This window comes from Aspergillus oryzae, chromosome 1 (genome assembly GCF_000184455.2).
Source record: "Aspergillus oryzae RIB40 DNA, chromosome 1".
Lineage (NCBI taxonomy): Eukaryota > Fungi > Ascomycota > Eurotiomycetes > Eurotiales > Aspergillaceae > Aspergillus > Aspergillus oryzae.
In genome coordinates, this window is record NC_036435.1 from 813,276 (window position 1) to 839,798 (window position 26,523).

Consider the following 26,523-nt stretch of genomic DNA (forward strand, 5'->3'; position numbering starts at 1 on the left):
ATGCGCTCTATCGTTCTGTCTGCCCTGGCGGCGGGATTTGCACAAGCTTACACGGTGACGAACGTTGGGTTGTTCATGTTCAAAAACATCGATCCCCTGGTGGTCCCGGGAAAATACACCAGCCATATGCATAGTTTCTTTGGCTCCGATGCTATCACTGCGAACACTAAAACATCTGAGGAGTTGCAGAAGGGCTGCTCCACGGCCAAGAACCCCAACGATTATTCGACATACTGTAAGTATATTCGGTATCGCATGTGAATGCTGGAGCTTATGAATGCAATAGGGGTTCCAACCCTCTATCATGTCGATGGTTCAAATTATACCGCAGTACCTATCTTCAGATTCAGCGCGTACTATGTCGACGTCAACAGTGCCGAGATTGCAATCCCCCAAAACATGAAACTTCTGGCGGGCAATGCCACTGCTACGTCCCAGGACGGCGTGGATGGCAACGCTGGCATTCAATGGTTCTGTGACAGCCAGGCAGGAGAGGAGAAGGACGACGCAGCCTTCCCAACGGAGACGTGCAAGTACCATCTGCAGACTCTTCTCCTCTTCCCCGACTGTGCCAACCCAGACACTCTAGAGTATGCCTACTCGGCCAACCCAGATTGGGTGGATGGCTACGGCAAGAATCGTTGCCCAATTGGTATGAAGCGTATCCCTCGTCTCCGGTTCTCTATCCGCTACGACTTGCGGAATATCCTGCCAGACGGCTGGTCCGGTAGCCCTCCCTTGGAACTCGCCTGCGGCTCCTCATACTGCAGCCACGGAGACTTCATCAACGGATGGCTTCCAGAGGCTGCGGATAACATGGTGAAGGACGCCTCCTCCAATGACCGCGAGTATTTCCAGGTCTCGGGTCCCAATGGAGCGGGTGACGAAGGTTCCTTGTGCGATGCGGAGGATGCTCAGGATAGTGACCCTACCCACGGTACCAGCGACTACTGGGAGAGTGTGATGATGGGTATGAGCAAGAACTCGACCGTAGTGAGGAGGAGTTTGTCTCGTCGTCGTCATTTTTAAACCAGGTCTAAGCCTGAGAGGTTCGCCCACGTTCAAACCAGAGCAGCTACCCATCACATCTTCGAATGGAGGTCGCTGGTCGACGTCCTGCTTTACTGTCTTGCAAACATCTCCAACTATTGTCGCTCGCTTTGATGAATGAAGATCAAGATAAAGTAACGAAAATAATAACAGTAAATCCAGGAATTTCCACACTACTTTTCTTTTGGTCTACTTATTCCTCTGAGGACGGTGAGAGTCTGGCCATCGCTCCATCTGAGTAATTTAGCATATATTTCGCATCAGATTGGGTTGTGTCAATACAAAGCTGAGAAGTGACGTAGTTTTATCATGTAAAATCAATGCAATATACTCCGTACAAAGGTCAACATGAATTTAGATTTGGCGTTGGAGAAACGAAAACGTGAACCAAGAGATACCTTCCGCACTGCCTTATACTATTGGGGCCGAGGACCCACCCAGCCTTACTCCACTCCTCCTATAGCCGGAGTTACAGCCGGAGCATCTCAAAGCATCTCCAACCACTACATATCGATGCTCAATTGTTCCATAATGACCCCAATTTACGCATTCAGGAGGCAGTGTTTTACTGCACTTACTTCAGAATACTCGTTCCTTTCTACTCGCGCCCTATCGACATCAGGCCCCGCAGCACGAAATGCCGATTCATCAAAAACCACCGCGCCCCAACCCCACAGGATCGATCCCCGATGGCTTACCATGACAAAGAGGAGATTGGGCAGATGCATGATGTTTGGCCTGAAGCCGGCACAAGTCCAAGAAGCCGGAGAGGTACTCCAACAAATTGCGAGAGATTGGCGTGAGTTGATCGCTGGAAGCGAAGGTTACTTAACAGATGCGACAAGGAGGGGCCTGTTCCGGCAGAGCGTTGCTTGGGGAGAGATGGTAGGGTGAATATACCTTATATTCGGCATAATGTACTGGTACTAATGCAAGACTTTTGCATGGACCACAGGATACCATGGTAAGTTGATAGAGCCCATATCCGAAACTATGCCTATTCGGCACATTTAGCTGACTGCTCATCAAGGGTATGTATAAGTGCTCTACTCGCTGAACCTCGATAATGTCGTCTTTGTCGCAGTTCCTAGGTCTAATTATTCTGCATAGGCCATGTTAATAATGTCACTTACGTCCGATACGCCGAAACTGGACGGGTATACATGACTCGCAACTTTGCCACGCATATAGATCCGGCTCATAAGAAAGAATGGATGAATATTGTCGGAAATACCGGAATTGGAATCATTTTGAGGAGCATCAAGATCGATTACAAATTCGTGCGACCCTCCTCAACCCCAAGTACGACATCATGTTTGCTAACAGATGGGGTCTCCCCTGTAGCCCATGAAATACCCCGACGAGGTCACTGTCTACCATAAAGTAGCACATGACCCATCTTCTTCACATTCACACAAAGACGCATTTCATCTGCAGGCCGTAATTATATCAGAAGCAAAGCAACGGCCAGCTGCCCGCGTCCACGAAGACCTGGTAATATACGATTATAAGCGAGGGAAGAAGGCCGAGATGCCACCATTCATGCTGGATCAATTCAAATCCACCTGGGAGCTTCAAGAGAAAGCAAAGACATTCTGGCAGCAGCGGATCCTCGATATTGAAGCAAGGGTGCGAACGTTGGAAATGGAGAGTTGGGATCGCGAGGACGCCGTCGAAGATACAGGGTCCGCGAAGAAATGAATTTCTCCCTGATTTGATGTGGAGATGGACACATGTTTAATTGAGCGTCCATACAGTACCTTGCGTATGCTTCAGCAGGATATATGTACGCAACACATGGACCCTGCGTATGTTAGGTATTGTCACTATGTATTGTATGGTACGTACAGAGAGGCCACATGTATCCATCGGAAACGATTACCACGATACAAGATCCGTAATCTATCTTCTTCAGGTGGCGGTGTTCTTTCCGAGCCAAGAAAAAGCTTGCTCACCAAGTAGCCCAGTCAGTAGGCCTCGGTATTCTACCTCAGGGCTCCTGTAGCCTCCCTATACGGAGTATGACCAATCTAGCGTAGAACTGGGAAAAAAATTTTTCTGTACAAACAGCACCCCCAAAATCATCTACCATGCACTTAGTAGTCCCCTTTACGTGCTCCCAACTCTAACATCGAAAATACTAGAATACTAGCGTTCGGCCCAGCCCCGGCCCTTGGCTCGGGCCCAAGCCGAGTAAAGACCCTTTTCCTCCCAGGGACGCCCATTGATTGGCCCCATTGGAAGAAATTTTATCTAATAGCATATAGAAACACATGTGTCAATTGCCGGCTATGATGCCTGAAAGCAAATTTTGGTATCGTATGATATTAGTGGTACTCGATTGGGAACAATGGGTCAAACTTTTTGCAGTGTGGATGCGTTGGAGAGGGGTGCATGCTGGAAACGTGATTCTGAGCCAGGGTTCCCTGGTCCTCAAATTGTGAAATGATCGACGGCCTAAAGCTAGTTGCTAGATGAAAAGACAAAACAATAAGTTCTGCCGCCGGTCAAAACAATTGTCGGCCTTGGCGTTTTCTAAACGAGTATGGAATGCGGTAGTGTTTTCTGGTGCTCTGGATTATTGTATTGATGTGGCTGGTGGCAGTTTCATTTTATTACTCCGTATGTCTTGGAATTATCCTTTTACATTGTATTACGTGTGCCTCTATCTTGCTAATCATGCTGTCAGAGACTAGTTCGGGGTACTCAGCTTACACTACGGTTTATATATATGTGTGTGGTAGCCACAATGGCCCCCATTGCTACGTTGCTAAATTGCTTTCATATTGATTGCTTAGTCTATTGCTTGATGCATAAATTCCACAACTTGAGCAATACATAGTCAACTAGGCAGGATGCGTATACCTCCCTCCAGTAAGGATATGGGGTTGTTACAAACCCCACGATCGGTGATATTTAGCATATCCCTCGTCTTGCAGGTCATTCTTTCTCACGTCATGTCGTCACTACCCAGGTTCCTCCTTGATTATAGGGCTAAGTAAACCACTAAAACATGGACGCTTAATATTACCCCTACAAATAAATCTACTTGCAGCCCGTAAGACAGACCGTTTAGTCAGATACTTGTGTTTGCTTGGGGCCAGAAATGGAAAACTGGCCCCTATAAGCCTAACAATAAGCATGTTGCTTCGCTAATGCGAAGATATCAAATAGATAGTAGCTAAGGTGCTCCCTTTTGTATGTTAGAGACTACCCTCTTTACAGACTGTCAGATACTAGTGGTTGTGGACATGATACTATGGGTTGCGTCCCGAATGGAGGATGACTGCATGACTGTATACAATAGTGGATGATAGAGAGATGAAATCCAACGGATAAGGGCGTAAAGAATGCTGGGGCTAGGGTGTATTCCTGAGGTTGCAGAAATAGTCGCTGAACCTACGTAGCCCTGGTATGTAGCTTGTCTTTGCCGATGCTTTCTCGAGCGGCAAGTCTAAATACTTAACCTTGGGCTGATGGTAGATTTACCTGTCAAGAGGAACTCAACTAGATGACTCCCTAGGAAGATATCACATCTCTTCATTTCCAGATATCCAACACCGCAATAACACAACAAAATGCGGGTCAATGAGTACTGTAAAAATCAGAGCGGTATGAGTAAGTATCATCTGACGGTCGTACTAGTCTTTGCGGGGCGTGATTGCCCCATCGCACCGACTATTGGTGGAAACGAGAACGAGCATCCCCTTCCGGTATAGAACGTCGATCATCCTCAAAATTCCACCCTAATCCAACGAATAATATAGATACCAAGACTGCCCTAAGATGCTTCACCTGACATACTGCATGCATGACTCTCCCTACGAGGCAAAGGAAAAAAAATTGGGGAAAGGCCACACACGACTCGGGGGGGAAAATTGCGACATGAACAGCGCATTATCATATCCTTAAGACTTGATCACCCTTACAGGAGTCCCCAAGAGCTATGACGCTATAGATGGTGGAGCTTTGCCAAATCCGAACGGGTTGCCGATGGTATCGATTGTATGGTGGTGTATGATGTTACCGAAGGATCCTACTTTACCTTTTAGGCTAGAACCGGAAGCATAGGTATTCAATTAGGGCATGAAGTATTCTGCAACCCAAAACGAGATTGACTGGCATTGTTCGAGAGATTTAAGTATACTGGATGACGATCTCACCAGCCATCCCCGCTGTGTTCACTCCGATGACGGGAGCCTCTCTTGGCCTGATGAGATGTGGTACTGAATGAGAGAGCCGTTAAATACCAATGGAGATATCAGGAATGATCGACTAGCCATTTAATAAAGTTTATTCTGTACTTGACCTGGGGAACTATGTTCAAAACCTTGTGACACAGGATCACACATGTCGAATTCCCGTTTTTGTTCAGATTACTGCATATCTGCGAAACAGCATATTTTGGAATGTGTTTGGGTAGATCGAAAGATACCCAAGAGTACTTTATATCTCCTATTATTACTTCGAGTATGTCTTTATACCCTAGGATTCAACCCTAGCACATACCATCGGCCAAGAGTGATCCATCCGTCTTGCCTACCGAGACCGTAAGTTAGCCGAGCATTCCGCATGTGAAGTACACTGCTATTGCTACCCACAAAAAAATCACTACCGTAGAGCGCTGGAAGGAAAAAAAAAAAAGAAAAAGAAAAAGAAAAGAAAAGATAGCTATTAGGTATTTGAAGATCTTGACGGCTGGTTGATCGGCAAAGCCGCAAGTGTGATTTCCTGACGCCGTTGGAGGCTTTTATTATCTAGCGTTAGGCTGTCCACCGCCATCAACAGATGATACGATATTCAACCCCGCAGGAGGCCGCACATTAAAGAGGAGATCGTCAGATTATCCTAGCTAATTATGCCCTCACCCTAGTCTGGGTGGATAAAGATGTGATGAATTATGAATATGTACGAGAGATGAGGGGTTAAACAAAGCAATCAGAAGGATCAAGGGGCTCTTTCGAGCTATATCATTGGCGTCAATATGACCGTAGCCTGTACACGTAGCATCCGGCTTACGAGGCCACCCACAATTACAGTTTAGAATGAGTTTTGAGATCAGGAAGTCCCTCGGATCGTTCCCATTGTTATTGAAGAATAGGTACTTCTTAGCAATCGAGCGTCGTGCCATCGGAGCCTGGGAACCTCGGATGCGGTTCGGTGCTTGGATGAGAGAAATCAATGTGGTGATTTAGAAAGTTTTCATCCACGGCTTTGAGTTAACTTGCGGACCGAGCTTTGTTGCTATGAATCAGCCTAAGTTGATGCAGCAGACCGGGGTTGATCTTCATGGCCGCTGGCAGTTGCAGTATCCTGTCCCGTGTATGTATTCTAGTCACATCACTGTATGCACAGGATATGAAGCGAGCGTTCACTGACAAAAAAAAAAAAAAAAAAAAAAAAGAAGCCCACATGGGTATTATTACCAGGATTTCTTGAGACCGATGATGGAGATAGTACTTCTTATTCAATTTAGAAATACAGCTGTCCAACAGGGATTACTGCATAGGCGACGACGATACCACGTTCCTCGCGAACGTTGCTTCCTTTATAGATAGGTACATGAACAGCAATCAATAAAAGATATCCGCATGGCTGTTTGATTTCCATGGTTGGTTAAGAGGTTCCATAAACATCTGAAATATAGGGTAGACCAAAAATAAACCAAGGCAACCAACCAGATTCGATAGTTGGCGCTGTATTGTACAGTAAGACCCTCTCGGATTTCGATACATACAAGTAGTGGATACATACCTTACATACTGGGGCTATTAGGTGTGTTTTGAAGACGGGAAGGAAGATTCCTGAGGCAGCGACAGGTGTTATGGTCGCCTTACTGCCTTATTCTCTTTCCTGACGATCAGTTCCAACCTTTCGTTTCGTCTTTTTCCCGCCTCGTCTATCCAGACCCAAAAGTCTACCAAACCTCATTCATTTTTCCTTCTCTTTTTACTCCCCCGCCACGCCTTCTTACCCTCTCTTCTCCATATTCAATCCCAACTTCTCTTTTTTCTTTCCCTTTCCTTTCCTTTCTTACCGCAACCATTCCTCTTCTACCGCTTTTAGACCCCTCCCGTCATTCCTTTTCCTGCACACTTCCTGCGTCGCCTCCCCTCCCTCTCTCTCCTCCCCTTCTTTACCCGTGTATCTGATACTGTCTCGTCTCTACTCCCCGCCTGGTCCAAGTCCTTGGCTACCATCTGCCAAGCTGACTCGGACCTGGGTGTTAGGCTCCCTTGTCCATGCCACGTTCATCGGCTACGGCTAGGAAGAGTCATAGCAATCGGCAGGAGAATGGCGCCGCCGGCTCCGGCAAGAAAGTGAACAAGCAAAAATCGAATGGACAACTGAATGGGAATGCCAACGGTAGCTCCGCACCAATTTCTGGACCCTCCTCTCAAGTCGACTGGCCCTCGTCTCGCTCCAATAGCGATACGGCAATTAATTCCACGGTAGCGACGGCAACCAAGGCCAACGGTACGACGGAGTGCTCGAAGGCGGATGGCAACGGACGTGGTTATCTGAATGGATACGTTAAGGGCAACCCGGACATGTCTTACGGGCAGGCGAATGGGGCGGTTCCGCAGAATGGTGGCCTTACCGGCCAGGCGTCGCGTCGTACAGAGAGTTCCAAGAGGTCAGGCTCGAATACCTCAATCAACCCACTCCAACTGGCATCGACTATCCTCAAATCCTGTCCGATGTACGACACTATCGCCATTCTGATTTTTCTTCTTCAGTTGCCGCCTATGGTCCTTACGCTGGTGCAGTTCTTGTTCGCCTCCCTGACGTTCATGCCCCCAGGCGGTGCGTCTGCCGGCTCTTTGACGTCCAATTTCGATATCTTTCAGGGTCCGGCCGGAACACCATCTCTCGGTACGATGATTGCAATGGATGGATTCTTCCTACTATTCTGGGGTCTTTTCATGTGGACGTGGGCGCAAAATTTTGCCCTCGACTTAGCCCATGTTCAGGTCGCCATAACCCTAGGCGGAGGAGGGTCGGGGAAAAATGGGGGGGTTAATACCCTCTGTGTTGGTATTGTTCTTGTTTTGCATCTTATTCGAAGTAAAGGTATACAGGATTTCGTTTTAGGTCACCTTCTGTCCGCGAAAGTTATCAGTCCCGATTTGCTGTCGCAATACTCTCATCTTCTGCCTTCCGAGTTTCGGCGCACTGAACCGCAATCTTCTCCGAGCTGGATCCGGAGTTTACTTGCGGTTCACATCTTAGCGCAAGCAGGAACCGCAATGGCTAGGCGTTCAATGGCTAAAAATAGGGCACCGGCTCCTCCTCGAACTGGAAAACGTGTTGATACCGAGGCATCTGCTGGCTCGCAGACTCAAATCGATTCTGCGTTCGAGTCGGGGACCAGTGTATCTTCTTATATCGGCGCCGACGGACAACTTATTACGCCAGCAACGCACAAGGATGGTAGAGATCGATTGATTTCGGCGAAGAAACGCAGGAGACAGGCAAACCAGGTTCGGAATCGCCAACCGTTTTGGGCTGCGCTTGCAAGCACGAAGGTGACGGTTATGCGGGAGTACGAACATTCCAGGGCCCTATCAAAAACTGCTCGAGGCCTCACTATGACCGAGGAGGATCTTCAGGGTGTTTCTTTAGATGATGGCCTTGTTTGGATTACCGATGTTGATAGCTCCTCTATTAAGTTTGCGGCCGGCGATCTCGTCTCAGAGGATGCTGGGGTTTCCGGTTCTTGCGAATCTGGGCGGTTGGGCGAAGACATGGAGCCTTTTTATGTTTGCGTCAACGGCGCACTCTGGGCGACAGTCACGATTTGCAAAGTTCAGGATGTAGCCAAAGGTTCAAGTGTAGTACATTGGCGTGGTGAGATATCTGGCCTCGCACCCAATTGTGCCTACACTTGCTCTTTTTTGCGAAGTGACACGGAAGAAGAGATCTGCGTCATGAGTGTGAAGACACCGATCGCAAATGACGCAGAACAAGGTGAGATAGCCTCCATTGGCCAGGGAAACACTTAAGTAATCTAACACTTGTCTCAGTAGTTTCCTCGGTATCTACTCCGCCGCAGCCATCCTATCGACCATCGTCCCCAACAACCACGCTGAAAAATTCCATCGTCAACGCGGAACTGAAACTCAATGAGAAGCGCACACGGTTGAGAAAGGCCAAGAACGATCATAAACTTGTCGTTTCAAAGATTAGGAAAGAGTTGGACAATTATAACCATCGTCTCCACAGTGGCACAGATGAAAATCGGCAGAAACAGCGCTCTTTGCAATTGGAACGGAACATAAAGCAAACGGAAGAAGCTACCGCTGTTTTGGAGGTCCAGTTAGATAATTTGGAGAACATTCCAGAGGAGGAACTTGAAGAATGGTCGGCAGAGAAAGCAAAGTACGAACATGAACTTGAGCTCTTTAATTCAGCCAAGGAAGATGTTGCTACTGCTCGATCGGCTGCTGCTCGTGAGGTGTCACAGCTGGAGTCCGATTTGACCTCTACGATTCAGAGACGGGAACGTCTTCAAGGTCGCCGTACTAGGGTTAATGAGCAGTATGAGCGTATCATCTCTGCTAACGCACAGGGACTCAACGAGAGAGAGCGTCGCGCCGCCGAACAGTTTGCTAGAGAGCAAGACCAGGCCAAAGTCGAAGCGAATTTCAATGAACAGTTTGCCAGCATTAGCCAGTCGGTCCAGGAGTATCAGTTGCGGACCAACCAACTTTGGCAACAGTGTGTGGCTATCGAGCAAGCTCTCCAGCAGCAGCAGCAACAACAGATCCTCTTGGACTCGGCCCCGCTCACTCCCGAGGGCAATCTACCTGGTACCAACACCCTCAGCGAGGCACCCACCCTGTCCCTAGGCGCTTTGACGACGAGCGCGTCCAGCAACCGATCATTGCTTGGACTTAGCTTCCCGCCTTTGAAGTCCAGCCCTCTGCAGCATGCTTCGTCTCCCATTGGTCCCACGTCATCCCGCCCGACTAGTCCAACGCAGGCGCCGTCGTACTTGCAGCACTTTCCGGCCTCGCCGCTCATCAACACCGCTTCCCCCTTCGAATCGGACTTTATTCACCGTGACCGGTCTTTCTCCAATCGATCGGGCCACAGCAGTCTATATGGTTCTGATTTCTTCGATTCGGGCCGTCGCCCCCCCTTCCAGTTTGATCTGTCTGAGAAGGTTGTCGATAAGAGAAGGAGTTCCGGTTCCGAGAGCAATGCTCCCAACTTGGGTCTGAGACCAATCTGTAGTCCGTTCCCGAGGGCAGGCAGCCGTGCAAGTGGAAGCGGAAGTGGTGGAAGTGGTAGCGGCAGTGGTAGTCCCAGCTCTGCAACTGGAAAAGGCAATTAGGCTGTTAAACACCTCCAGTGTAGTCAATATGCTGCTCGTTACTCCAAGTTACATGTGGTCTCCTTTCTGCTTGTGTTGATCGTCCGACATGGCGCTGAAGTCGTCTTGGTTTTCCTAGGCCATACTATATGTATCTAGCCCTGTGGCTTCACCCTGGTTTTACTTCGCCTGTGATCAATAAAATCGTGTATCCAGTGTAGATTTCCGCTCTTGTATTCCGTGCGTACGTTGTGTTACGTAGATTATTACAGTAGTTCAGCGCAATTGTGACCGAATATTCTGCCCTAAGCAGGCAGTATGTAATTATGATTGCTTATCACGGGGACTTTATTAAGTTAGGTCCAGAAACTGTTATATTATTCTATATACAAGAATCGCTGAAGTCGAGCTAGGCTATCGCAAACCGATTCTGCACTCACTTGTTTCGTGCAAACCCGCGGACGTTCAGTTGCCTCAATACTAGTAAACTGCCCTTTGGCACCACAAGGTTTTGATCAGCAGACCAAAACTCTAGATGGCGTGACCCCCCTCTAGTGATACTCTTTCCCCCTTTAAACCTCTCAGTATATGCACCTCACCATCTTACTAGTTAGCTGTGGCTCTTCCATGCGCAACATCCTCCCCTTCCAGAATCGACAGAGCGCCACCAACGAGACGGAAGCTTCCAGTGACCAGAGCCCGCGTCTCACCAATGTGGCCGCTAATGTTCCTCACATATTCAATGGCTTCTTCAATTGAATAAAGTGCTACTACTTCTGTACTTGGATCCAGGTCATGCCAGGTAGCTGCCAGCTCTTTTTGTAATGTGAGGTTTCGAAGCACCTCTGGATCAGTGTTCTTGTCATCGAGATCTTTCAATCGAATCTTGTGTCAGTCTCGAGCTATCATCACAGGGCGAACCATTAGCTACTAACCAACTTTATATAAATGGCCTTTGTGAGTGACATTTGTGCAGAACAAGGCGTATTGAAATTTTGTTCTGAAGTCATCATATACAGTACGGTGAACGCATTTGAGAAGCGAAATAGCGTCCCTTGCTGACTGCTGGTTGAAAATGAGCACGCGAGGAAGTTCCCTGGAAGATAATCATGATTAGAATATGCTCTCCAAGTGAGACAGAGGCGACTGACTTCTCTTTTGAAACTCGCCCAAACCAGGAACAGGCTACTTTCAGGCTGTCTTCTGTGTGGGCTCCATCGAGATGCCAATGCAGTTGACCACTTTTGATTGTCTCGCACCTCCCTTTCCATGTAACTGTTTCGAGGCCTTCAACGAATGGTTTGGGAAGATTTCCCTGTTCCTTATTGAAAGAGACTCCGAGTTTTTCTAGGGCAGTGTAAGCGAGCGCGATGGCCAAAGAAGCGTTCTTCTTCTGGAAATCTTCAGCTGGCTTGATGTCTACAGCTAGCAGCTCTGGAGCAATATGAACCGTGGCAAGCTCAGCTCCTTTCTCGCTCGCTCTTTGTTCGAGAACTTCCATGGCGTCTGGGACCTGCTCGACCGTGAAAGCAGGGCACTGGTTCTTGAATATCCCAGCTTTATGCCACGCTATCTTGTCAACGGTATCACCGAGACGTTTTACATGATCAAGACCGAGGGTAGTGATCCCGGTAACAGCAGGCTGTACGATGACGTTCGTTGAATCATTTTCACCTCCAACACCAACCTCATAAACCGCAGCATCTACCCCTTCCCTCATAAAGACATGGAATGACATCAGGGTCAGAAACCGGAAATAGCTTGGTTTGAGCGCTGGATCAAGGCCCTCTCGGAGGGCCGAGGATTCTAAAGCATCCCAGACTTCAAAGAAGTACTTCGTAAACTTCTCCTCCGAGATTGGCTCCGAATTAATCTGGATTCGCTCACGAACCGTTACGAGATGAGGCGAGGTATAAAGGCCAACTTTACGCGGCAACCCGATCGATCTATTGTAACACTGGAGGATTGAATTCACAAAGGCACATGTGCTACCTTTGCCTTTGGTGCCGGCGACATGGACGATGTTCAAGCGGTCGAAATCACTGGTCTGGTGCGGCGGCGGTCTAAGTCTTTTGCTAACTGGAACCGATTGAAGTATGTACTTACCTCGTATCCCACGCGCCTTACCCACTGCTGCATCTGCTCTAGGAGTGGAACACCTGTCCTCCGTCCCAGTCCTTTCCCTTCCAGCAAGGCCTTATAACCAGACTGTGTGGAATTCAACTTCTCCACCGCGTCCTTTCTGCAGTGAGCAAAACACTATAACCCCATGGGGAAAAGAAAACGCACATGATAACTCGGCTTTTCATTTCTTACTATCATTGCGGGAAATGGAACTGCAAGTAGACTGTCCGAATATGTCTGCCACTGCAAAGGCACAGGAAAGGTAGATGTCCGTCTCATGGGGGAAAAAAAAAGGAGTAAGGAGCTAATATAGTGTACTAGATGTATCTGACGCAAAGCTCAGCGCTTGTGATTTCAGCCCGCAGCCTTTTCAGCTGCAGCCACCGGCTAGGCTGCCCAAGCGATCAGATCTACATCTCAGCTGAATCGAAGTCCCCATAGATCATCCACTCTTTTGGGTACCCGCGCACCGAAGGTCATCGGAATTTCCTTTCTTCGTGCGATCCATCCTGCCATATACCATATATTTATTTCAATTTCAACGTACAACAGCCATGCATAAAGGTGGCGGCATCCGCAGCACTGTTTTTTCGTACCAGCTCTTTCCGAATGGCGCGCTCTATGTATGGTACGCTACCAAGTTCTAGTGAAAATGTTAAACGCAGATCGTTCCTGGTGGGTGCCGGCGGAATCGGTTGATTTGCCGAAGATATCGGAGGGCCCAAAGGCTAGTTCAACTACCGAAATAGCGGTATGGATCGAGTGAAATAGGGGGGCCTGCACACACGTCGGAATGGTTCTAAAGTATAGGTCGGATGCATGTTATATTGGTTTTGCGTTATATTTGAGCTATTATAGATATGACGTCATTAGGATTATGTTGACTAAAAAAATTTGCCGACACCTTCTTGTACTGAGTAGGTGTGTATAAATTACTGTTGGTAAATAGAATATCGGTTCGGGGTGTCTGATCGTATTATATGCCAGTGGTAGCTTTTAGGTATAACAAAACCAACGAGATTGGTGATGGTCTCACTTGTATCATGATAATATACAGAATTGATATGAGGGGAAAATATTATATATACAGTTGGTCAAATAAGCGTCATTCCTGAAGGTTCTCATATAAGCCCCCAAACGTACGGAGCATAGAGTCTGAGCCCATCTCGAAACCAGAACATCTGCCCTCGTTCACGCAGGGAGCGTATCGTTCTGAAAGTCAGACAGAGTTAACTCCAGCCGCGAGTCTAGATCTCGTGACCCATTTCCCAAAATCGGGTATTGGCATATGTTAGACATAGATCGGTGACGGAGTGCGCGTTAACAATCGCCTCTGGACTTGTCAAATGCTCCGAGAGGACCTTTAAAACGGTCCCAACCACAATAGTGTGGTCGTTAACTTCGATCTCCTTCGGATGAAGTTGGCATTCGAATACGAAAGGAATATCCGAGAGGGAATCCCCCTCCGGTGCATCCGCGGCCTTCTTCCTCCGGAGCAGAGGGAGCGGCCTGGTGGGAGCCCCCTCACGGGATGTAGAGGTATGCGGTACGAATTCGAAGTCGCCCTTCCCGCTTGCGATGGACAGGTTATGGTTGCCTTTGGAGAAATCCCGAGCAAGGGTCGCTGTCGTCTGACCGGGGGCTAGAAGATGGACGAGGAATCGTTTGGATGACTGAAGCGCGCTTAGTGTCTCGGATGGCCGTCGCACGTTGAAAGATATAGCCGGCTCCGGGTTTAGCGTTACGGTATTGAATGACGAAACGGTCATTCCGCGGAAGGCTTTGTCGAGAGGTTCATGGGGGTCTGTGGCTGTGATGATGGCAACGGGGTAGGGCACTCGTCTCATCAGCAGGCGGACTTGGTCTGATAGGGAGAGTGTCGTATGTCCGGTATCGGGAGTGTCATTTTCTCTGCTGGATTGAGGCCGTGGACTTGGAGACGTCGCTTCAGCGCTGCTGATTGTTCGGCTAGAGTGCCATTGCTGTGCTCGGAGAGGGAGATATTTAGTAGAGCCACATGGGAATCCTAGGTCGTAAAGAGCGATTAGCAAACAGCCATCGAAGGAAGAGAGTATTCAAGCCCAACCTTTGATTTGGCCCACAATCCGGTTGACAGAAACCGCAGGCCGTGAGTATGGAAGCTTCATTCCGCCGGGTGAAGAGCGGATAAGCTCAAGGGCTCAAGGCACGACAGGTAACAAAACAGGAGATAGACCGACAGCGAAACCATGAAGTCCCTCCAGAGTCATCATGAACCTCCAGAGAATATTATTCCAAAGCCGTTTCAATTGACGAGCATTCTTGCGAAATGCGCGACAAGACAACTGGAGGGAGACAAATGCTCAGAATTCCCCGGAAAAGAAAAAGGCATCCCGTTGATGCTTACGTAACGGCGTCCGATCCGCCAAATTTCTTGAGGACCTCCGATAAACTGAATCCCGCCGAACAGCCAGTCCAGATTGATTGGAGCTCGACCTGACCCCTATCCTCACGGTCCGTTTCGATTCAATTCATCTTTTCCTCTACTTCCAAATGACACTCAGCATCCCGCTTCGCCGCAGCGCGGTCACCGCTGCCCGAGTCCAGACCTCCACCACTTTCATCTGTTCGCAATGCCGCCATGCGACTCTCCTTCGACGCCCTAAGCGTCCCTACACCTTCACTCAGCTCATCACTCTGTCGGACGGCAGCGCCTTCACTCACCGTACAACGTCTCCCGCCCCTGTCTACCGCTCCACCCGTGACACGCGCAATTCCCTCCTGTGGAACCCATCATCGAGCAAGTTGATGAATGTCGAGGAGGACGAGGCCGGTCGACTAGCAGCATTCAGAGCCAAATTCGGACGGAGCTGGGACGCGAATACCCCTACTGAGGCCGAAGCAAGCAAGAAGGCTGAGCAGCCGGATAAAGAGGCTGAGGCTGCGGCAAGGGCCGCTGCTGAAGAGGAAGAAGATAACCTGCTGGACTTGATCAGTTCGTTTGGTCAGGAGGAAGAGCAGCCATCAGGGAAGAAGAAGAACTGAGATACGTCGGGACTATGGAGTGTTTCTGTATAATTTACTCATCGTTTATGGTCTACATCTTTTGAAGCTTTCATGTACAGTACATCATACCATTTGGTTGAGATTCCAGCATTGAGAGTTCGTGCCTCCAGGTAGCCTCTACCTTTTTTGATAGTTTCAGTAACTTGTGAGGTTTGTGTAGGTGTGAATCACCAATCATTGATCGGCCTAGGATTGTTCAAGAAGTGAGGCGAGGTCATCAAGGGAGAGAAGTCATTTCGAATTAATTCCGAGTTACTGGTATCGATACATTGCTAACGCAGTAAATTCGACTGCAAAATTGAAGGAGACTGCCATAAATTCAGGAAACAAGTCGTGCACCACACCACATTGTAAGAATGACTGGCATCCGTCGGTTGACCGATGAACATGGCAAATGAGTAATAAAGGGGACGGCGGCCTGCCTTTTGTACAGGGCAATAAAAGGTCATAGAGGTGATCTGTGAGCACTTATGCTTCTTCCTCGGCCGCCGCGCTTGAGGCAGCTTCAGTAGTAGTTCCCTCTGTCGCCGACTCTGCGGGAGCATCCGCTGCAGGGGCATAGAAGGGGTTACCTTCTTCGCCCGCGTCCAGTTGCAATAGGAAGGTTTCCCAGAGTTCGATGAGCTGTGAAACAAAATTATCAGTAACCAAAGAAGCCTGTTTATTAAGATTGCGTTTACATACCTCCTTCTGGGCTTCAACAGCGCTTTCCAAGAAAGTTTCCACACCGGACTTAAAATCCTCTACCTTTTCCTTTTCAAAACGCTGCAACTCATTCCGCATCAGCCTTCCCATATCTTCGAACAACAGCCTCGCCTGATGGACCTTGCGTTCCGCATCGGCCACATCAGCATTGACTTGATTTAGGCGGTCCTGCTGTGTCTTTCCTTGCCGGAGAAGCTTCTCTTGCGTATGCTTGCGTTTCTGCATTTCCGACTCGGCTGCATGCCAGCTGTGGAACGCCTTCTGCCGCTGAGAGAAGGCTGTCTTGACACTTCCAATCAGACGGAGATATTCGTCGATGGTGATGCCGAGAGTGAGGACATCCTGCTGGGCCTGGCGCTCATAGAGTTCCTTTATGCGCAATTGTAGGTCTGAGAGCCCGACGAGAGGGGATGAGAGGGCGGGGGATAGTTCAACAGCTGCAAGCGCATGGAGGGATGCCGAAAAGTCTCCCGCAGCTTCTGCTAGACCCTTCCGTTGTGCAACTACGGTGTCAATGGATTTCATCAGGGCCTTCAACTGATTCTCCAAGGCGTCCAGGTAAATCTTTCGGTCATGGAACCACTAAGGTGATTGTTAACCTGGCGACTCCACAACACCTAATCAAGACGGACTTACATCATCATGCTCAACAAATTTGGACCCTCCACCCACGTTGATACCAAAGGAGCTAAACATACCCTTGCTCTGACCCAGATCCGGCTCCCTATTCTCCTTGTTTTTGATGTCTAAATTAAAAGTTTCGCTTTCGAGGAAAATTTTCAGGTCTCCATCATGCTGAAGGATAGGGTGCGCGGCAATTTTGTTGAGCATGCGCTCCAGTGCGGCCCTTCTGGATTCAACGAAATTAGTATCGAAACGGCCAACTGCCTGCTTCTCTGGCGGAGGAGGGACGACAACGCCAGGGTTGTTGTTATGCATTGAATTGTAAAGCCAAAGAAAGTCACGGTATCGGCGGCTGACGGCAAACTCAGGCTGGCGATAGGCTTTAGAAGTTGTCTGAATCCAGCGTCAGCATATCAAAGCAGTCCAAGCTCGTAAGCACAGACGGTCTACCTTAGTTCGGACCTGATAAACAATATGACTACTCGTTAGATCTCCCACCTTGTGTGGGTCACCGACGGTGATCTCAAAAGTCGGTTTCGCTGCCTTCTCAATACTAATACTAGGCTCTGATTGTCTTTTCGAGCTGTCCGCGTCGCTTGGTGGTTGTACAGGGGGAGGGTTCCGAAAGCCCGCACCGTCTTCTTCAAGGTTCACAGAATCGACCATACCAGCACCACTAGACGTCTGAGACGCAGATGATGTGGGCCGAACATTGCGCCCAGCAAATGCTTCCTTCTGGGGCGGTACAGGTGCTTGCTCGACCGCTGCAGGACTAGTTTCGTCGGCTTTGTCCCCGAGCGGGCCTAGTGGATCCAGGGTATCGTCCACTGCTTCCAATTTTGTCGCATGTGCACTTATCTTGCGGATACCTCGCGGACCGCGCCGTACGGGAGAACGAGGACCGGTCGAAGTGGTTTGTTGTGACGATTGCTCCCGGGCTGCGGGATGATGCGGTTAGGAGGTGGGCTGCTACAGGGATCTGAGTTCTGGAAGGAACGCACTAGCATCTTCGGTTTCTGGTCTTGACGTACCGTGATTGCCGGTAGACTGCGAGGGAACGTCTGTACTTCGGGTTAGATATGTTGAATATGATGCGCTTGTATTGTTCGTGATTGCCTGCTTACCGCCCCACGGGGAGTCACCTGCGTCCAGATCCATGAGGGAATGATCGGATGGATTGCAATCGGTGGGGAAGACCGAAGAGCGTGAATATTAATTGGAAATCGACAAGAAATCGTCGGTGGGCGGAAACTAGGGAACTCGAGGTGGTGTCGTGAGAGGAAGGCAGTTGATGTTGATGGAGTCGGAGAAGCGACTAGTAAGTTTAATTTGTTGGACAGATGATCCGCGCCGTCAAGACTGAGAAAAGGCCAACTTCGTCACCCGCCGGATTAGGGCTGCCTTCTCCCCCGCTCTGTCAATGCCTGAATCCACCTTTTTAGCTCCATACGGTATACACATCAATTTAGAATTCATAGTTGGTATGGATATACGATTCAATGCCTCAAAAGGGGATGCAGTCGTGTTAGGTAATCAGCTATGTTAGTAGTTAACGGGAGCTACTACTAGTTGGAATATAGTTAACTGTGGTTTTCTCATACATACTACTAATGTACCTTGTCTCATATATTCCCCCTACTTCCTCGACAGAGATAAGCTGCAGCATAACCCAGGCTCCATTATATATCCCAGTATAGGCTTAAATCTCATAACGCTCTTTCAATGCATATAGTTTCTGTACCCAACTTATCATATCATCGTCATAATTTTGTATCCTCAGGATATAGCCTCTCAACCTAGTCGACTCGGACACGACTCCCCCAAGGTCCTCAACAATGGATATCAAGCCTCTTGCATGTATAACTCATCTATTCCTTAACCCATGGGATACCCAGCTTGTGCATCTCCACAGCAAGCTGGAACAGATAATCCAAGCTTTCACACTGGGTCTTGGCCTTGGCAACATTATCTCCCCAGACGTAACTACACTACATGTTAGATTCGCACAACCGCCAAAAGAGGGACTGATTATCACTCACATTCCGTGTCTTCTCACAAGAACGGCGCAGGTGTCGGGGTTCTCCTCCATGGCCTTCTCCAAGCTTCCGGTGAGATCCTCCTCGAAGGCGGTGTTCTCAATGATTGGGATTCTCAGAGTATCGAAGAAGCCTAGCATGCCCTTACCCTTGCCGCGAGGGATACCCTTGATCTGTTCAATGTTGCTGATCTCAAAGTAGCCTCCGGGGCCCTTCTCTCGCTCCACTAGAAGCGTCACCAAGACGGCCCATTGGGAGTGAGTATGGATACAGCAGCCAGCACCACGCTCAAAAGCCGCCAGGAACAAAGGAGTGCAAGCCGATGGCTTCAAGTCGAGTGGCTTGCGGATATATTTGCGCTCGGAGGGGGGATATTTGGGGGTGGGGAACTGGAGAACGAAGATGTTCTCCGGCTTCATTAATTCCTTCTGCACACCAGAAGGCGCAATGAAGATGTGGTCATCGCGTCGGATGGAAGTCTACACTGGATTAGTTTTTATTGACTATTTCAATGGGCGATACGATCGACCACTTACACCACCACCAGTACCAGTGACCCATCCCCAGTTATAGAATTTGCGACAGAGTTCAGGAATCAAGTTGGAGGGGTGCTCTGGGTCGGTAGATTGGACCAAATGGTCATTGTTATTGTTCTCGACTTGCTTAGCCATGACGTGCCTACTGGTCAAGTGGGGTTCAGAGGACGGGATGGATAGATTGGAGACGCGAGAGACAGACAAAGAAGGAGAAATGAACAAAGGGCCCTTTCCTCAGGTAAGAGTGGTAAGATAATTGCCGTTGACACCTAAACCAGTGTGGTCTGAAGTTTTGCAAAGTGAGTGAGGAGGGGAAAAGAACGTCGGCGGGGAGAGGGGCAACGTGAAGAACTCCATTTTTTTTTTTTCTGGATATGGATAATTAACTAGTAGCGGGAAGTAGATCGCGCAATCGGTATTTGCAAGGATAGTATGCAATTACTTCGAAGATTAAGAAAGGAACAAGAGGAAAAATAGAAAAGAATTTATTTATATTCATTTGAAATTTACATTGACTGGATTGAATTGTCTTATTTGAATTGGGTGACTAGCATGTTTGGGAGAAGTGTACTAATATGAATGAATGGTATGGAGTACTACAAATAACATACAGGGACGCTAAGACCGTGACAACCAAAGAGAGAAAACAAAAAAAGCAATAAAACGGTTCTTTAGAATCAATGGACACTGGACAGAACATTGGAGAATCTGCCACTAATCCTGTTTGGGTCGGTGGAACTTTACCCCAAGGGGCAAGCGGCAGCGGAAGAGGCCAGATTGAACTTAAGCTACCTTCCCAGCTTCATATAATCAACCTCCCCAACACTCGTCTTCTCTTTCTCCTCTCCTCTCTCTTCTTCCTTCTGTCGTGCGGTTAGCTTGTGGTACGCTCTCACCTTGACACTCTTTTCCCCCTCGAACCTCTACGGAGGACCAATTGCTTGATCGTTTGCTTATTTGTTTCTTTCTTTCCTAAAGCTACTACCGAGTCGGGCTTCTTAGTTTGAGAGCCCGTTATCATTCATCATGCGTTTCAACGCAGCTGTTGCCTCCGCTCTGGTTTCTTCGGCCACTCTCATGGGCTATGCTCATGCTGAGGAGGCGGAGAAGAACCCCGACGCTACCTCTGTCGTAGAGAAGCCAACTTTCACCGTAAGTTATTCCCCCCGGTGTTTGTGCGCCCCGTCTCTGCGCGGCTTGCTGACAACGCCTAGCCTACCACCCTCAAAGCTCCTTTCCTCGAGCAATTCACCGATGATTGGGAATCTCGGTGGACGCCATCCCATGCGAAGAAGGATGACTCCCAAACGGAAGAGGACTGGGCCTACGTCGGTGAATGGTCCGTTGAGGAACCCACTGTCTTCAAGGGTATCGACGGAGACAAGGGTCTCGTTGTAAAGAACCCTGCCGCCCACCATGCTATCTCGGCGAAATTCCCTAAGAAGATTGATAACAAGGGCAAGACCCTGGTTGTTCAGTATGAGGTCAAGCCGCAGAGTAAGCTTTGTCTCCACACAGCTGTTAAACGTTCAGTGTCTAATATACATCTTGGTAGACTCCCTCGTTTGCGGTGGCGCCTACCTCAAGCTCCTCCAGGAGAACAAGAAGCTCCACGCCGAGGAGTTCTCTAACGCCACCCCTTATGTTATCATGTTCGGCCCCGACAAGTGCGGTGCTACCAACAAGGTATGTTCTAGGAAATACTTATACGTCACCTCTCTCCGAGCTACGACTCATATATTATCAGGTCCATTTCATCTTCCGCCACAAGAACCCCAAGACTGGCGAGTACGAGGAGAAGCACCTCAAGGCTCCTCCTGCTGCTCGCACCAACAAGGTCACTTCCTTGTACACCTTGATTGTCCGTCCCGACCAGTCTTTCCAGATCCTCATTGATGGCGAGGCTGTCAAGAACGGCACCTTGCTTGAGGACTTCAACCCTCCTGTCAACCCCGAGAAGGAGATCGATGACCCCAAGGATAAGAAGCCCGACGATTGGGTTGACGATGTCAAGATTCCTGACCCTGAGGCCACCAAGCCCGAGGACTGGGATGAGGAAGCCCCCTACGAGATTGTTGACGAGGAAGCCACCAAGCCCGAGGATTGGCTTGAGGAGGAGCCCACCAGCATCCCCGACCCCGAGGCCGAGAAGCCTGAGGACTGGGACGATGAGGAGGATGGCGATTGGATTCCCCCCACTGTTCCCAACCCTAAGTGTAATGACGTCTCTGGCTGTGGCCCCTGGAGCGCTCCGATGAAGAAGAACCCTGCCTACAAGGGCAAGTGGACTGCTCCTATGATCGACAACCCCGCCTACAAGGGCCCCTGGGCTCCCCGCAAGATCGCCAACCCGGCTTACTTTGAAGATAAGACCCCCTCCAACTTTGAGCCTATGGGCGCTGTAAGTACCTCCCTTTTAGGATGATTTGTGTCTCGTATAATTAACATTCCCTAGATTGGCTTTGAAATCTGGACTATGCAGAACGACATCCTGTTCGACAACATCTACATTGGCCACTCCCCCGAGGATGCTGAGCAGCTCCGCAAGGAGACTTTCGATGTCAAGCACCCCGTTGAGGTTGCCGAGGAGGAGGCCTCCAAGCCCAAGAAGGAGGAGACTGCCCCTGCCACCAGTGTTAGCTTCCAGGAAGACCCCATCACTTTCGTCCGTGAGAAGGTCGACCACTTTGTTGGACTTGCCAAGCAGGACCCCGTGAACGCCGTTAAGCAAGCTCCTGAGGTCGCCGGTACTTTGGGAGCCCTTGTTCTCTCGATGGTTCTCATCATCGTGGGCGCCATCAAGGCCAGCAGCCCCGCCCCTGCCCCTGTCAAGAAGGGCAAGGAGACCGCAGGCGCTGCCAAGGAGAAGGTCAGCGAGGCTGTGAGCAGCTCTGCGGACACGGGCAAGGGCGGCGCCAGCAAGCGTACCACCCGTTCTTCTGCCCAGTAAAATTGTGCCATGATACCCGAGGGAGAGTGAGGATGAGTGTAGGAAGAAGCAATTAAAGTTAAACCCAGACATTTTCAATTTTGATATCATACCCGACGTGTATTGCACGTTCAGCCAACAGTCTCCTGTGATAAACGTTGAGGCAATCATACCACTTCTGATGAGATATGAGAAGCATGCAGATAGGGAACTGTTTCTGCTGAAGCTTGTAAAGTAGCCTTGCTCTTTAGCTTGAAAACCGTTACGGCTAACCCCCAGAATATTTGCCGTATTATTGTCTTCTGAAAATATGAACTCTTAGCCTTTTCGCCTCATCGTATACAAGTGCTTATGAACAATTAAGCTAAAAGGTTTCGTAGAAAGATAATAATATGAAGCTGAGGACCAGCCCTTGATTCTTTGTTCTCGAAATAGCAACCGCCAGCCTTTTACCCATGTTACAAAGAGATGCTGTGTCCAACAACGTCCCTAGCTGTCCTATGCTAACATAAGAACACATAGAACACTAAACACACCATTGACCATGGGAAAGAAGAAGAGAGTACGAATCACAAACGAAAAGGGGTAAAAAGGATAATAGATAATGACTCCATGATCTTCAAGCCCAAAACAAATCAAGCTCTTCATCTCCAGACAACGGCTGGCTAACGATTGGGTTTGTGAGCTGGGCGAAAATTTGTGCAGCGGATTCAAGGTAAGCTGAACAGATACTCGAGCGATACTGCACATAGCAATGCCGACGGACTGACTTTTGCACAACTAGAAGCGCTACGGAATGATATGATTGGTATACAAATATACGGCAATCGCAGAACGCAATGATCAACACCATGTATCATCATTATATGCCGAAGAGATGTATTGGTCATTCATGCAGGATAAGAGATCATTCTATGTTTTCTTCCCTCAGTCCGCTTCTTCCCTTCATCTTGTGGCGATGTCCAAATGAATCGATAGGATTGGGTCTTGAATTCTGAATCTGGAAAACAGACGACGTTGTCGAATGGGTCTCGGGCGAGCAAACAGTATGGCGTTCATACTCCGCGGGGAAATCCCTACTAGTACGATTAACTTCCTTTGTCTGGTTGCATTGAATTCGGCAAGTAGCTCCTGGTTGGAGGTCATGATTGGTCCGAAGCGCCGAACAGCGTTATCGGTTGCCCTCGGCGATCGTATCAGGAAATCCGTTGAATCGATTCTCCAATACGGGGAACTTAGTACCGAACTGCATTTCTGAGTTTCCTGTTCCAGATTCGGTCCAATATACCGCCGCTTTTTGCTTTTCGAGCAGGCCCGGCCGTGTTCAGTGCTAGGAAATGCGTGTCCTAACCATTCATGAACAAATAAGCTTATACACCACTGACAGCCATAACAAAAGTCGTTGATGCAGGGCTTCTTGGGGAGGGTAGATTTGATTTGAAGAATTGGCTACTGAAGAAGAAAATGTTTGAAATTCTCAGTGAGGAGCATTAGGACTCTGATTGAACTATGCTACCCAGGGTCGTCTTGACAAATCCTATAGATCTCGAGAGCTTTCGCATGTATGCAATTTAGAGACCAAACAGCTGTCATGTGGACTGTCATATGGCCCTCGGCGAGTAATCCGAAGTTGTGCTCAGTGCGTGTTCAGAGAGTGACCCGACGTGCCCAGGAGCTCTCACGTGCAACCCCCACAAAAGCAGCGGCACCTGTATGGGGCAGTCGGATGGGGAGGAATATACTACTAGTAGTATCATTCCTCTCCTCCTTGCTAGCTGATTACTATTTATGACCTCTTCCCCCCCTCAGTAGTCTATTCTTTCACGCTTCATCTTACCCATTAATAGTTCCTCCTTTTCTTTATTCTCTACCTATATAACCTCTTTTGATATCTCTGTCACTATGGCCGCCCGCCGGTCCCTTGCCCGTTCTCTCCCCACACTCCGCGCTGCGTCTCCCCGCACGAGTCTTGCCAACGCATCGTCTGCCAGGTCAGCAACATCACGTTCTCTAATGACTGCCTCGATGTCTTCTTCTTCAGCTCTTGCTCGTCGAGCTTCTTCTGTAACTTCTTCCTCTCCTGCTTCCAACGTTGCTGCGCGCAGACTGCACGCCACCGCCCGCCAAATGACCCCCGCAACCACTTCCGCGGCTACAACCGCTACCGAGTACCCGACGGACCACAAGCCGATTGCTAACCCAATTGATACGGCCAACTTTCTGGACAATGAATTTGTTGCCTCTAAGGCTACAACTTGGATTGACCTCCATGACCCCGCCACCAACAATCTCGTCACTAGAGTCCCCCAAAGTACAGATGAGGAGTTGCGGGCCGCAGTCGAGTCCGCTGAGAAGGCATTCCCAGCATGGCGGGCAATGAGCGTGATTGCTAGGCAGCAGATCATGTTCAAGTTCGTCAGTCTGATCCGCGCCAACTGGGACCGTCTCGCTGCGTCTATCACTCTCGAACAGGGCAAGACTTTTGCCGATGCCAGGGGTGATGTTCTCCGTGGCTTGCAGGTTGCCGAGACCGCCTGTGGCATCACTACGCAGCTTACAGGAGAAGTGCTGGAAGTTGCTAAGGATATGGAGACTAGAAGCTACAGGGAGCCCCTGGGTGTTGTCGCGGCTATTTGCCCCTTCAGTAAGCACCCCCTTGCATCATGGAGGATCCACCGCTCTTCTCCGAGGCTAACCGCTCCCCGCAGACTTCCCCGCAATGATTCCTCTTTGGTGTATTCCCATTGCTACCATCACGGGTAACTGTCTGATCCTCAAGCCATCGGAGCGCGACCCTGGCGCTGCCATGATCTTGGCGGAGCTGGCTAAGGAAGCTGGCTTCCCCGCTGGTGTCGTCAACATCGTCCATGGTTCCGCCAAGACCGTCGACTTCATCATTGATGAGCCTGCCATTAAGGCAATCAGCTTTGTCGGTAGCAACCGTGCTGGTGAGTACATCTACACTCGCGGTTCCGCCAATGGCAAGCGTGTCCAGGCCAATCTGGGAGCCAAGAACCATGCTGCTGTCCTTCCCGACTGCAACAAGAACCACACCTTGAATGCTATCGTGGGAGCAGCTTTTGGCGCTGCTGGCCAGCGCTGCATGGCTTTGAGCACTGTGGTTATGGTTGGTGAGACCGAGGAATGGCTCCCTGAGATCGCTGAGCGTGCCAAGGCATTGAATGTCAATGGCGGATTTGAAGAGGGTGCCGATCTTGGCCCTGTTATCAGCCCGGAGAGCAAGAAGCGCATTGAAGATTTGATTGCTAGTGCCGAGAAGGAGGGCGCAAAGATCCTTTTGGACGGAAGGGGCTACAAGCCTGAGAAGTACCCCAACGGCAACTTTGTAAGAGAACCATTTCTCCTCCATCTCATGACTGATGATGCCATTGCTGACATGCCGTGCTTTTCAAAGGTCGGTCCCACTATCATCACGAACGTCACCCCTGAGATGACCTGTTACAAGGAAGAGATCTTCGGTCCTGTTCTGGTCTGCCTTAGCGTCCCTACTCTTGAGGATGCCATCGACCTCATCAACAAGAATGAATACGGCAACGGAGCTGCCATCTTCACCTGTTCCGGTTCTACTGCGTCACGTTTCCAGAAGGACATTGAGGCCGGACAAGTTGGCATCAATGTCCCCATCCCGGTCCCTCTCCCCATGTTTTCCTTCACTGGAAACAAGAAGAGTATTGCCGGTGGTGGAGCTAACACATTCTACGGCAAGCCTGGCTTGCAATTCTACACTCAGCAGAAGACCGTGACGAGCTTGTGGCGGAGTGAGGATGCTGTCAGCACCAAGGCGCATGTTGTGATGCCCACTCATCACTAAATTGACCGTGAAGTATTAAAATAATGAAGTCTATCGAGTTTCAGGGTTTCTTTTGATATGTGTTCTTTTTTTTAAGGAAATTGTCATTGTCCTTCTATTCTCATTTCGGCGATGAAGATACTATAAATATACCCTAAGGAATGCGGGTACTTGGTCTGCAACTACAGGCGAGTACTCCCACCAGTGCCTGCCTTGCGGGATACTAGGCAAAATGTCAATGCCATTACTTTGTACCCACTGTGACTTATATACTACAGTAGTGAACCAGTTAAGTATGTGTTGTTATGACTGTCTATTCCCTTTGACAGGTATAGCTGTGGCTG

At 49.2% G+C, this 26,523-nt stretch overlaps 9 protein-coding genes across 9 annotated transcripts; 5 read left to right on the forward strand and 4 right to left on the reverse strand.

The window, feature by feature from the left end:
• On the forward strand, positions 1–1,292 carry AO090009000305 (DUF1996 domain-containing protein; the record flags this gene model as incomplete). The annotated part of the gene is made up of 3 exons (XM_023234680.1): positions 1–235; positions 287–970; positions 1,204–1,292. 3 exons carry the CDS (start codon positions 1–3, stop codon positions 1,290–1,292), a joined length of 1,008 nt encoding a protein of 335 aa, XP_023088600.1.
• Positions 1,293–8,300: 7,008 nt separating this feature from the next.
• On the forward strand, positions 8,301–10,390 carry AO090009000307 (putative ubiquitination network signaling protein; the record flags this gene model as incomplete). Its single annotated transcript, XM_023234685.1, has 2 exons — positions 8,301–9,021; positions 9,078–10,390. The coding sequence occupies 2 exons, from the start codon at positions 8,301–8,303 to the stop codon at positions 10,388–10,390; spliced, it is 2,034 nt and encodes a 677-aa protein (XP_023088601.1).
• Positions 10,391–10,975: 585 nt separating this feature from the next.
• AO090009000308 (uncharacterized protein) lies at positions 10,976–12,772 on the reverse strand (the record flags this gene model as incomplete). The annotated part of the gene is made up of 5 exons (XM_023234690.1): positions 10,976–11,241; positions 11,305–11,465; positions 11,521–12,416; positions 12,476–12,607; positions 12,659–12,772. 5 exons carry the CDS (start codon positions 12,770–12,772, stop codon positions 10,976–10,978), a joined length of 1,569 nt encoding a protein of 522 aa, XP_023088602.1.
• Positions 12,773–13,740: 968 nt separating this feature from the next.
• On the reverse strand, positions 13,741–14,640 carry AO090009000309 (flavin reductase family protein; the record flags this gene model as incomplete). Its single annotated transcript, XM_001816737.3, has 2 exons — positions 13,741–14,519; positions 14,580–14,640. 2 exons carry the CDS (start codon positions 14,638–14,640, stop codon positions 13,741–13,743), a joined length of 840 nt encoding a protein of 279 aa, XP_001816789.1.
• Positions 14,641–15,025: 385 nt separating this feature from the next.
• Positions 15,026–15,652, forward strand: AO090009000310 (mitochondrial 54S ribosomal protein bL31m; the record flags this gene model as incomplete). The annotated part of the gene is made up of 2 exons (XM_023234696.1): positions 15,026–15,467; positions 15,585–15,652. 2 exons carry the CDS (start codon positions 15,026–15,028, stop codon positions 15,650–15,652), a joined length of 510 nt encoding a protein of 169 aa, XP_023088603.1.
• Positions 15,653–16,006: 354 nt separating this feature from the next.
• On the reverse strand, positions 16,007–18,025 carry AO090009000311 (sorting nexin 1; the record flags this gene model as incomplete). Its single annotated transcript, XM_023234700.1, has 5 exons — positions 16,007–16,162; positions 16,223–16,825; positions 16,880–17,260; positions 17,318–17,805; positions 17,899–18,025. The coding sequence occupies 5 exons, from the start codon at positions 18,023–18,025 to the stop codon at positions 16,007–16,009; spliced, it is 1,755 nt and encodes a 584-aa protein (XP_023088604.1).
• Positions 18,026–18,735: 710 nt separating this feature from the next.
• mde1 (methylthioribulose 1-phosphate dehydratase MDE1) lies at positions 18,736–19,574 on the reverse strand (the record flags this gene model as incomplete). The annotated part of the gene is made up of 3 exons (XM_001816740.3): positions 18,736–18,850; positions 18,907–19,382; positions 19,440–19,574. The coding sequence occupies 3 exons, from the start codon at positions 19,572–19,574 to the stop codon at positions 18,736–18,738; spliced, it is 726 nt and encodes a 241-aa protein (XP_001816792.1).
• An 891-nt stretch (positions 19,575–20,465) lies between these two features.
• On the forward strand, positions 20,466–22,389 carry clxA (calnexin; the record flags this gene model as incomplete). Its single annotated transcript, XM_001816741.3, has 5 exons — positions 20,466–20,591; positions 20,654–20,936; positions 20,995–21,125; positions 21,187–21,840; positions 21,895–22,389. The coding sequence occupies 5 exons, from the start codon at positions 20,466–20,468 to the stop codon at positions 22,387–22,389; spliced, it is 1,689 nt and encodes a 562-aa protein (XP_001816793.1).
• Positions 22,390–24,381: 1,992 nt separating this feature from the next.
• On the forward strand, positions 24,382–26,200 carry AO090009000314 (CoA-acylating methylmalonate-semialdehyde dehydrogenase; the record flags this gene model as incomplete). Its single annotated transcript, XM_001816742.3, has 3 exons — positions 24,382–25,012; positions 25,077–25,714; positions 25,784–26,200. 3 exons carry the CDS (start codon positions 24,382–24,384, stop codon positions 26,198–26,200), a joined length of 1,686 nt encoding a protein of 561 aa, XP_001816794.3.
• Positions 26,201–26,523: the final 323 nt, after the last annotated feature.